At 44.2% G+C, this 12,500-nt stretch overlaps 1 protein-coding gene across 4 annotated transcripts in view; it reads right to left on the bottom strand.

The window, feature by feature from the left end:
* The window catches only part of RELN (reelin), a 276,773-nt gene that overhangs the window by 230,055 nt on the left and 34,218 nt on the right, over positions 1-12,500 (bottom strand). For all 4 annotated transcript variants that reach the window (XM_039363759.1, XM_039363760.1, XM_039363761.1 and 1 more), the window contains exon 2: positions 2,062-2,172. In XM_039363759.1, coding sequence (XP_039219693.1) covers positions 2,062-2,172 — 111 coding nt within the window. The remainder of the gene's footprint in view (positions 1-2,061; positions 2,173-12,500) is intronic.

Here is a 12,500-nt window from a genome sequence, read left to right as displayed (position 1 = left end):
GGAGAACAGCTTGACTCCCTCTTCTTTGGGGCAGCCCCTGAGATATTGGAAGGCTGCTATCATGTCCCCCCTCGTCCTTCTCTTCATTAAATCAGACATACCCAATTCCAGCAGCCGTTCCTTATATGTTTTCCTAATTTAGGCAACTTTTTTTAATATGCTGCCTTCAATTCCCAGAATTCTCACCAATGGCCATGATTGGCTGGGAGATTCTGGCAGTTGAAGCCAATATATCTGGAAGTTGTTAGATTGAAAACCATTCATCCTGATCACTCACGCTTTCATTCTAAAATAGGATTCATAAATTCCAGGGCAAGGAACGTTGATATACTTCAAAGGATATTTTTTTTTTGTCATGGGTATATTAAAGGAAGCTTAGCAAAGCCATCGATGTTATAATTTTATAAACCGATTCAGAAAGTGGATTGTAGTGAGGGAATTTTAACCAAGTAAAACTGCAAATCTAAATGTTGCTGACCAGCCTCGCTCTGGACCCTTCTTCACAATTTAATTAACTGTTAACAGATTCTTCCAGCTACGACTGGACTCCCTATATTTTATCTCCCGTTAATTAGTAATTATGCACTGGCAAGAGAACAGGATTTCTTTCCAATTATTCCAGAACTCTTGTGATTATTTAAACTTGGATAATTAGCAGTAGAGAGCTTGGAAGTCTTCTGGGCAAATGGGGCTTGATAATCCCCATTAAAATATACTTGGAGGTGGTTGACTTGTAACTGAAAAGGGGCAGTTCAAAGAGTATTAGACACAACACCAGGCAAATGGGGAAACCTATTTAAAAATTTTTTTCCCTAACTGTTCTAATGAGAATGCCCTGGGTCATTTTCTTCCCACTTGACCATCTGTTTGGTTCCTGGCAAGAGTCCCTCCTGTGAACAGAGGGTCCTAAAGCCCATTTGGCTTGTCACAAAGTAAACTGAGAGAAGTGGAGCAATTTCAATCATTTATAGAGAAAGGGTATCGAAAAATGCGACTTGGCACGGCCTAAACTTTATTTAAATGCTGCAACTAAGGGCAGTTCTTTCTCGGGGGGGGGGAAAGCTGCAGAAAAGAGCACAGAGGGCTCTTCAAATGCAGATGCAAGGAAGTCCCTTTCCCCTAACACACACACACACACACACACACACACACACACAGGTGTCCTTGACTTGCAACAGCACAGGCAGTGACTGTAAAGGCAGTGAAAAAAGTGATTTTATGATCGCTTTTCACACTCCGGACCGTTACAGCATCCCCTTGGTCATGTGATCAAAATTCAAAGGCTTGGCAACTGACATGTACTTATGACGGTTGCAGCGTCCCGGGGTCACATGATGCCCTTTCGCGACCTTGCGACAAGCAAAGCCAATGGGGGAAGCCAAGTTCACTTGGCAACTCTGTGACTAGCTTAACAACAGCAGTGCTCCTTTGTCACAAATGGATAGATAGCATTTCTATCTATTTTAAAGACCCAAATGTCATCCCTTTATAGGAAGCGACCCTTTTACAGGATGCAAGCTATATTAGATGGCTTCAAGCATGACGCTAAGCCCCAAAGAAACAATTTTTTATTAGATATGAAGCAGGATGCCATGTCTCTCTAGTTCTTTTGTGTCTGTCTGTCAAGTTTGCATTGCTTATTAACCCCTGCCTGCTTAAATTACAAATTACAAAAGCAGTGGACAACTTGTTTTTTTAATCTCCAGTTGGGCCATGATTTAAATGCTCTTTGCGTCTGAATGTTTTGACATATATTAGGGACATGACTGCGGTGCTAAATAGCCTTTAGGCTGAGTTTTCCATTGACGAGAATAGCAGAATAGGAGCAGGGCTACAAAATCGGTCAACCATTAGATGGCACCGAAGAGCTTTTTTCTTCATCTCTTGGCTGCCATCTCGTGGCTGCCTGAATTGCTGCAACCCAGATAGTATTATACTGTACAAACGAATTATTTCTCCACCTATGCTTAGACATTCTCTAAAACAAAATAAAAGCAAATACTGTTAGGTTAATTATCGTACTTGTTAAAACTCATTCCAAGAAAAAAAGATTGGACTTACCAAATCCAAATGCACTGGATCCGCCAATGCTCTGAGACGTTTGAACACTGGTCGATGTATAAAGTCCCGTGACCAATATGCCATCAAAAAAGGTGCTTGTTGAAATAGTCACTGAAAGGGAAAAAATATCTTTTAATATCCTGCAATATTTTTTATTTAAAAATAATAATAATAACAACCACTTAAATATCAGCAAGCCGTGTGCTGCGGCTGCCAAAAAAAAAGCTAACACAGTGCTAGGCTGCATTAACAGAGGGATAGAATCAAGATCATGTGAAGTGTTAATATCACTCTACAATGCCTTGGTAAGGCCACACTTGGGATATGGCATCCAGTTTTGGTCACCACAATGTAAAAAAGATGTTGAGACTCAAGAAAGAGTACAGAGAAGAGCAACAAAGATGATTAGGGGACTGGAGGCTAAAACATATAAGGAACGGTTGCTGGAATTGGGTATGTCTAGTTTAATGAAGAGAAGGACGAGGGGGGACAGGATAGCAGTCTTCCAATATCTCAGGGGCTGCTCCAAAGAAGAGGGAGTCAAGCTGTTCTCCAAAGTGCCCGAAGGCAGGACAAGAAACGGATGGAAACTAACCAAGGAGAGAAGCAACCTGGAACTAAGGAGAAACTTCCTGACAGTTAGAACAATTAACCAGTGGAACCACCTGCCTCCAGAAACGGTGAATGCTCCAACACTGGAAGTTCCCCCCCCCCAGGTCCCCACCCCTCATCATCTAACTCAGTGTCCTGCTTTCTAGGTCCATAACTTAACCGCTACATCAGCTGGGTTCTTCCCCTTCTGCCCCGCGCTTTCCTCTTTCTTGTGGGTTTTTCTCCTGATTTATGAGAAGGCTTTGCATCTCCTCTCAATAACTTCTGCAAAATATTGCTCCACAGAAGCGACTGCTTTCCGAGTATTTATTTTAAGACGACCGTTTGATAATATTAGTTGTTCCAAGAGGAGAATGTTGAAGATGCTCCATTTGAATAGCCTAGGCCAGGGGTAGGCAACCTTGGCTCCTTTTATGACTCGTGGACTTCAACTCCCAGAATTCCTGAGCCAGCATGGGGAAATTATGGGCCCTTCATGACTTGTGGACTTCAACTCCCAGAATTCCTGAGCCAGCATGGCTCGGCTTGGAAACCTCTCCCTTTCCCCTCAGCGTGGCTGGCTCAGGAATTCTGGGAGTTGAAGTCCACGAGTCATAAAAGGGCCAAGGTTGCCTACCCCTGGCCTAGGCCGCTTTCTGACTCTTGGACTTCAACTCCCAGAATTCCTCAGCCAGCCTGGCTCAGCTTGGAAACCTCTCCCTTTCCCCTCAGCATGGCTGGCTCAGGAATTCTGGGAGTTGAAGTCCACGAGTCATAAAAGAGCCAAGATTCCCCACTCCTGGCTTAGGCCTGTAACTCCCAGAATTCCTGAGCCAGCATGGAGAAACTACAGCCCCTTCATGACTCGTAGACTTCAACTTCCAGAATTCCTGAGCCAACATGGCTCAGCTTGGAAACCTTTCCCTTCTACCTCAGCATGGCTGGCTCAGGAATTCTGGGAGTTGAAGTCCGCCAGTCATAAAAGAGCCAGGGTTGCCTACCTCTGGCCTAGGCCGCTTTCTGACTTGTGGACTTCAACTCCCAGAATTCCTGAGCCAGCATGGCTCAGCTTGGAAACCTCTCCCTTTCCCCTCAGCATGGCTGGCTGAGGAATTCTGGGAGTTGAGGTCCATGAGTCATAAAAGAGCCAAGGTTGCCTAGCCCTGGCCTGGGCTAAGAAAAAAGTAAAAATGAATGTTCTTAACGGCATTGTACGTGAGTGAAATTATTTTCTGCAACAAAGGCCTTGAAGTAGGCGAACACTAGCATCACTGAAATAGGTGGGCTGGGGGGGTGTCCTTCTGACAGATTAGAGAATTAATGAGTGCTTTGATGTCTTAAGCCTAAACAAAGGCTTATGCACCATTCCCCCCCTTTTTTTTTTGCAAAACAAAACCCAGAGAAACTGCATTGTATGTTTGCTTCTCTCCCATGAAAATTCCCCAGTATGATTTTTTTCTGGGTGCTGCAATTAAGAGATTATAGCTTTTAGCTAATACCTCTTTAATGACCATGACCTTTCCTAGAAGCAAAATAAACCTCACCATTTACTACTCAAAAAATTGTCTGGGACCAAGAACTCCGGAATAAATCTATGCGATTTATCCCAAGTTATAACTGGAGAGAAAGAGAAAACTGCTACAAAGGGCATACGGATGGCATACCTATAGATGGCATACGACTCCATCAATCATTCCTAAACTAGATTAATCATATAATAACACATGCTGAAAGTGCCGCGGAGACAGAACGAACATTTTATCCTATGTTGTGGACATGTAAAAAAAAAATAATAATCTCAAAAGTCCTGGAAAGAAATCACAGTGCACAAGGTCACATGACGCTGGCATTCAAAATATAAATTTATGTCTAATTAGAGCAACAGTATTAGCATTTAGACTTATATGCCGCTTCATAGTGCTTCACAGCCCTCTCTTAAGCGTTTTACAGAGTCAGCATACGCCCCCCCCCCCAACAATCTGGGTCCTCATTTTACCGACCTCGGAAGGATGGAAGTCTGAGTCAACCTTGAGCCAGTCAGGATCAAACTCCTGACAGTGGGCAGAGTTAGCGTGCAATACTGCATTCTAACCTCTGTGCTACCAGGAAGGAGAATGAGGAAGGGAATAAGGAAGGAAGGAGGGAGGGAGGGAGGGAGGGAGGGGAGGGAGGGAGGGAGAGAGGAAGGGCAATAGCACTTAGACTTAAACACCACTTCACAGTGCTTTAGAGCCCTCAATAAGCTGTTTAGAGTCTGGGTCCTCATTTTATTGACCTCGGAAGGACGGAAGGCTGAGTCAACCGTGAGCCGGTCAGGATTGAACTCCTGGCAGAGGGCAGAGTTAGCCTGCAATATTACATTCTAACCACTGCACCATCAGGGCTCAATTATAATCATAATTAGAGTCGTATAACACCAGTGTAGTAGACCCTTAAGATTTAGGAAAAAAAATATAACGAAATAGATATTAAAAAAGATTTTCTGCTACTTACAATCTTAGCTTCCTCGGGGGGGGGGGGGGGAAGCATTAAGTACCCTCAGCAGACAAAATTAAATTGTAGGCACTATTAATGGGGCTTATTAATTAAAGAGAGAGGCAAAAGGATACAAATAAAATAGCTTTCTCGTCTACAAGTAACAAGGAGAATGGCGAAATATTCTAAATCTGAACCGTATCTTCCTAATTTATTCAGGAAAGTTTCTCTTGCTGCCACACCACAAAACCTGCAGCTATTTTAAGTCATCACCAACAGGTACAGCCAGCAAACGAGTGGAAACACCTGTCATCCTTTGCTTCTGAATAAGGAATCGTGTTCTCTCTGCACAAAACTGGTTGAGAGTTTCACTTAATTATCAGTACAGATATCGACACAATACAATTGCAACCAAACTTGACTGCTGGCAAAGAAGGCAGAGCTGTAGACCACAGTTCCCCAACCTTGGTGGCCCGGTGCGGAGGAAGGAAAGAAGGGATGGTTTCATGGGAGGGATGAATGCACACGCGTGCGCGTGTGCGCGCATGAACACCCGTTGCTCGTACAAGAGGGACCATGAGCACTCGAGTGTGTGGGGACGTGAGCCCTTGTGCATGGGGATGCAAACTCCCGCGATGCTCATGGCGAGTGGGACCACAAATCCCCACAATGGTTGTGTCGATGCTCACGCAAGTGGGGACGCAAATGCCTGCATGTGCGAACACATCAGCTAGCCATTCATGAAGCCCGGTGGCCAATAGGCCACGGTCCAGTAGGGGGCCACGGTTCACAGGTTGCGGACCCCTGCTGTAATATTAGTTGGAAAATCTAAGAAGCCTCCCAGAAAAAAAACAATGCGCAATCCCTTCCACATTTTTGCCTTTTAAGCAACATGGAGAAAAACAAAAGAAAAGGATGTTTCATTACCCAACGAGGTGACATCAGTGCTAATGAGTGTGATGCTTGCTCTCTATTTATACACAGTAACTTAATAGCATAGCATAGCAGAGAACAGAATAGAAAATTTGGAATGGGATGGGATGGGATGGGATGGGATGGGATGGGATGGGATAGGATAGGATAGTGGTGGCAAACCTATGGCATACGTGCCAGAGGCGGCACTCAGAGCCCTCTGTGTTGGCACGCGCACCACCACCAGCAGGTCCATCAGGCTGCCCCCGCCACCCGGAGCAGGAGCCCCGCCCAGCACAAAGGTGGCAAAGCGGCCGACTAGCAAGCTCCAGTAGAGGTGGTAGAGCAGAGGTCACCAACCATTGTCGATTGGTGAACCGGAAGAAAAGGGAGGGGGAAGCATTTTACATGCGTGCATGCGCATACGGGGCCGCGAGCATGCAAGCGCTGTAAATGGGGTGGGGCTAGTGCCCGAGTCATACTCACTAGCCCTGCCCCGTTCTTGCGTGGTACAGCACCTTGTGGCACAGCGGCGGCCATTTTTGCACCTTGCAACACGGTGGCCCATTTTTGCGCCCCCGGTTTTTGCGTGCCAGAGGCAGCACTCAGAGGCGCTTCCCTGCCCCCCCCCTGAAGGCACCACAATGCTGATGCGGCCCTGGCACTTTGCGATAAATAAGTGGGGTTTGGATTGCGGTTTGGGTACTCGGTCTCTAAAAAGTTCGCCATCACTGGGATAGGATAAGATAGGATAGGATAGGATAGAAAATTTGGGCTGGGATGGGATGGAATAAAGTAGAGTAGAGTAGAGTAGAGTAGAGTAGAGTAGAGTAGAGTAGAGTAGAGTAGAGTAGAATAGAATAGGGCATATAAGCACTGTCAGATGTCCCATGGTACGGGTGTAAAAGAGGCAGGATTTCAGCAAACAGAATATTCTCGAAAGACGGATAACATGCGTTGCTCTGTTTTAGCATGCCCAGGCCCACATGGGAAGACCCAATTTTAGAGTAGTAATGCCAAAGGCAAATTATTATGCCTAGCCCAGAGCTTTCCTTAGTTAGGAAAATGTCAGTGAAGAGAGAGATAATTGGATAATTCCTAGAAGCCCTTTGTCATCCAGGTTCCACTTGTCTATGACAAGATACTTGTTTCTGTCTGAAATTCAATGTTGTTAAATCTTTGGAAAAGTTGCGACTGGCCTTGTCTTAGTCCAGTGTTTTTCAACCGGGGCAACTTTAAGATGGGTGGACTTCAATTCCCAGAATTCTGGGAGTTGAAGTCCACACATCTTAAAGTTGCCAAGGTTGAGAAACATTGTCTTAAACCAAGATTTGTAGATACTCTGATCATATCCCACAGAGCATTAGTTTTTGTTCTACGATGCTCTTCCGACTTAAGAGAAAATCCTAGAGCAGGGGTCCCCAACCCTACGATCCGTGGACCGATGCCGGGCCACGGCATGCCAGCAACCGGTCCACACAAACAAGCAAAGCCCCATCCGCACACAAAACCACGCCCCCCTCCGGTCCATGAAAAAAAACGCTTCTCCACGGAATCGCTCCCCGGTGTCAAGCCCCTGGGCTTGCCATGAGCCGGGAGATGGGGAGCACGCAGCCAGCAGCCAACCGATGTCCGTATGAGGGCCTTGAGCACCGCACGACTCCCGACAGTCAGCTGGGAGTCGGGACAGTGTCCGGAGGTTGGCATGGAACCAGCGGGGCCACTACACATCACCCGGTCCCCGACAACCAGCTGGGAGTCGGGTCGGCGTGCGCATGTCAGGTGGGGGTCGGTGGACGCGCCGTGCGCCACCTGACTCCCGAAGATCAACTGGGAGCCAGCCCAGCCTCTGCGTGTCGGCTCACCTCCTGGGAATAGCTGGGAGTCAGCCCGGCTCCCTGCCAGCAGCTGGGGTTTGGCTTGGCCGCCTGACGCCGCGGGTGCCTCCCTCCAATGAACCGGACGCAAGAAACATTCCCACTGCCGGCTGGATATATGGACTAAGCAAGCTGGACGAGGGGGAGATTATACCTCACCTTGGCTGCCTCTCCCTCCTCCCGGGCGCTGCCGAGGCAGAGTGCTGCCTGGTTGCCTGAGAGAACAGCTGGAATGGCAGAAGCTACATGGGTGCGTCTGGAGGGGGAGAATGCGGACATTGAACTGCGCCTTTTATCCACACGGACCGGATGCTGGCTTGCTGATTGGGGTGGGGTTGGTGGGAGGGGCACGTCTATGTAAAGCACTGGGAGCAGTTCACTCCCAGTGCTGACTTTTTCTTTGCATTAAAGTTTGCTGGTCACCTGTCCTTTTGTGTCTGGAGTTTGTCAGCAGCAGCAAACGACAGTTGACACCCGGTGCCCAAAAGGTTGGAGACCTCTGCTCTAATCTTAATTTTAGGCCTATCTGATTTTTACCTTGAAGAGGGCACTGCCAACTCCTTTGCACAGACGGATCTTAGAAATTTAATCTGGAGCATTTGGGGGGGGGTGTTTCGCCCCCCGCAGGACAAAGGCCCTCCTGGGCACACCGTTCGGTCTTTGGGTTAAAGTTTCAGTTTAAAAGAGCTTCAAAGCAGTCGGTATGACTTCACCTCTTTTGGCAAAATGGAATTGTTTGATGGCATTTGCAGATCTTAGTGCCATCTGAGAGACTTAGCTGAAGCTGAATTTTGTAAAAAGGAGTTTCTGAGACTTGAAATAGTTCATTGAATGCCGCTTCGCCACTGCCAGATCTACGTACACAGACTTCTTTTGTAGACTGTAGAACCAGATATTTACTGTAAACGTTGAACCTTCATTCAGGAATTCTATTTGTTTTATACATCAAAGGCAACAACAACAATAATAATAATGTTGGAAGGGACCTTGGAGATCATCTAGTCCAACCCCCTGCTCAGGCAGGAAACCCTACACCATTTCAGACAAATGGCTGTCCAATCTCTTCTTAAAAACTTCCAGTGTTGGAGCATTCACCGCTTCTGGAGGCAGGTTGTTCCACTGGTTAATTGTTCTAACTGTCAGGAAGTTTCTCCTTAGTTCCAGGCTGGTTCTCTCCTTGATGTGTTTCCATCCGTTGCTTCTTGTCCTGCCTTCAGGCGCTTTGGAGAACAGCTTGACTTCCTCTTCTTTGGGGCAGCCCCTGAGAGATTGGAACTCTGCTATCCTGTCCCCCCTCGTCCTTCTCTTCATTTAACTAGATAAACCCAATTCCAGCAACCGTTCTTCATATGCTTTAGCCTCCAATTCCCCCCTTTGTTGCTCTTCTCTGCACTCTTTCCAGAGTCTCAACATCTTTTTTACATCATGGTGACCAAAACTGGATGCCATATTCCAAGTGTGGCCTTACCAAGGCCTTGTAAAGTGGTATTAACACTTCACGTGATCTTGATTCTCTCCCTCTGTTAATGTTAATTGTTGTGGTAAGCAGAAGACTATACTTGGATCTTCGTGATTTGATTGGCTTGCCTCAGTTTTCAACTGCTGAGGAAAAAGTCCAATAACATTTTCCGCATGATTAATACCAATAAAAAATAAGAATTGTGTAGATTTTTTTCCCCCCCTGAAGCGATGGAAAAGGTTTCACGTTAACACCTAGCAAGTTCCAGCCTCAATGTCATCATCAAATTATATCCTGTAAAAAGTTTTGCTGCGGATACATCAACAATGGGTGGCATTAAAGAAAAATAGACCACCGGGGTTAAAAAAAAATCAAACAAACAATAAAGTAAAGGGATCATCTTTGGGCAAGATATGAAAAAAAAATGCTTGCAATGTCTACTACAAAGACACTGTGTGGAATTATAGGACCTGTTCTGATATCGGTTGCTAAAGCGAAGCGAGTGTTTATTGTGTGGTGCACCACAACTGTCTAATTATAATGCGGTTTGACATAAAAATAATTGCAGAAAGAAACCGAGCATGTTTTAATTAAGGAATATAAGCAGAACGCTGAACATACTATGAATCTAAAAATGTAAATTAAGGCAACATTTCTTCAAAGATGGATGTCACGTTTTTAATTAATCAGTTTGTTTTTTTTTTAAAAAAAAAAGAAGAAGAAGAAAACAGACAAGGGGAAAAAAGCGAAACGAAAGAATAGAGAGACAGAATATTGGCAAGTAGGCAGAAAAATGGCAAAAACTGTACGCACGATATATCGCTGACCAAAAAATTAGAATAGATTGATTTATTTTTAACGTAAGGAAGAGGGATTTTAAAAGCCTTGTTAAAACTCTGGCTGAATGTCAATATCTCCACTCTAGGTAGTCCTTGACTTACGATCACAACTGAGCTCAACATTTTGCTAAGGGAGGCACTTGTTAAGTTTTGCCCCATTTTACGAGTTTTCTTGCCACCGTTGTTAAACGAATCACTGCAGCTGTTAAATGAGTGACACATTTGTTAAGTGAATCTGGCTTCCCCATGGACTTTGCTCTCTAGAAGATCGCAAAAGGGGATCACGTGATCCCGGGAAGGTTGCAACCATCATAAATATGAACCCATTGCCAAGATCTTAAATTACAACAGACTTTAAAAATATCACTTCAGATCAAATATGACTCATTCTAAAGTCTTCTTTTTTCAGGATTCCAGCCTGCATTTTACATTTCATTTTTAGTTTAACAATGGCTACGAATGCCATTATTGGATGCCTTTGTTTTAACAAATGTGTAAGGGAAATGTTTAAAATAAAACCTGTTAAAACTTTTCGTTTACACAGCCTACTTTTTCATTAATGCAATTCAGGAAGATAGATTTACTGATCTCTGTTTACTCCTAGCTGACTGCTCATCTATTCAGTTTTGTGTTTGATTCCCCTACATGAAAATTTCATACTGTTGGCACCACTCTAAATAAATTATTAAAAGATATGAATATGTGTGCTGTGTTTAGATTTCCAGCGTTCTTTTTTTTAAAAAATCCCTTTTATTTTCTCGCCGTTGTACAATAGCCATCCATGTAAACACTGGCAAAGACCGCATTTTAACCAAACATACATAGATTTCACACAAACACACTTAGTAAGAATACAATAATCTTTGTCTGCTGGGAATTTATTCTAAATGATTAGAAGACTTTTTTTTAAGATCAGAAAATCTGCCAGTTAAATTTAAGCTTCAGGATAGACTGGGCCCCAGTCTATAAATCCTCTTACAAAATTAATTATAATTGAACGCGCAGAGATGATATTCTTTCTAATGACATCACTATTTAAATTAAAACACCGTTGCCCAGAAGATGCCTTCTCCGTGAAGTCATGAAACTCAATTTAATCCAAGTCACCGACAATTGGGTGCTTAGTAAGGGCCGTTATACAAATCAATGAAATAAATAAATACATTAAAATCCCATCAACTGTTTTTTTCCATGACTTGCTTAATTTGCCTCTTCTGCTTTCCCTTTCCCTAATCAATAGTGTTCACCAGGTGGAAAAAAGATCAACTTGACAAAAGCAAAGTCACAACATAAGCCTACTTCAGTTTATATGCATCACAATGTTGTTTCAAACAACATTGTTCATCCCAAATTTGTTTTGTGATTAAATGGCAGTTCGTTTTGTCTGTAAGGTCAGACTGTACCGACATGATGATCTGAGCTTGCTCTTTTGATCAATCCGTATTAAACTCAGAAACAACTTATTCATCATTGACTCAGTTTTGATGTTTTACTACACATGCTTGACAGAGTAACAAGATGGGAAGGGACCTTGGAGGTCGTCTAGTCCAAACCCCTGCTGAGAAATGGCTGTCCAATCTCTTTTTAAAAATCCAGTGTTGGAGCATCCACAACTTCTGGAGGCAGGTTGTTCCACTGGTTAATTGTTCTAAAGGTCAGGAAATTCCTCCTTAGTTCCAGGTTGCTTCTCTCCTTGGTTAGTTTCCATCCGTTGCTTCTTGTCCTGTCTTCAGGCGCTTTGGAGAATAGCTTGACTGCCTCTTCTTTGGGTCAGCCCCTGAGATACTGGAAGGCTGCTAGTCACGTCACCCCTGCTTCTTAAATAACTGATTCAAGTTGAGTTCCGTATACTCTTAGGTTCCTCCTGATGTAGTCAACTCTCAGTTCCATCAAGCGAAGTGGACAAGAGCACACTCTTATATGAAATTAATGTTTGCTTCCTTTTCATAACGGATCGTATATTATTACTATCTTTCTACCAGCATTTGCATGCCTTAAAGTTTCTCCATCTTCCCATCTTCAATAATCATTCTCCAACATAAATAAAGGCGTCCGCTCTCTCTTTTTATGTGCAGCGTGGAATCCCTCAACTACTTTGGTCGACAGTTTGCTAATCTTCAGTTGTAGACTCTTCACTGCACCACACAAGCTAACATTTGCTGCACGCTATTTGCGTCCTCGGCCAACAACATAGCACTGTCTACATATAAAAACACGGTCACATCTAACACATTTCTAATATCATGTAAACCATTTCTTATGCATTCTTCCCTAAAATCGCCATCA

The sequence above is a fragment of the Crotalus tigris genome, unplaced genomic scaffold (assembly GCF_016545835.1).
Source record: "Crotalus tigris isolate CLP2741 ecotype Arizona unplaced genomic scaffold, ASM1654583v1 scf7180000019599.1365583, whole genome shotgun sequence".
NCBI lineage: Eukaryota > Metazoa > Chordata > Lepidosauria > Squamata > Viperidae > Crotalus > Crotalus tigris.
This window is presented reverse-complemented; position numbering and strand designations above follow the sequence as displayed.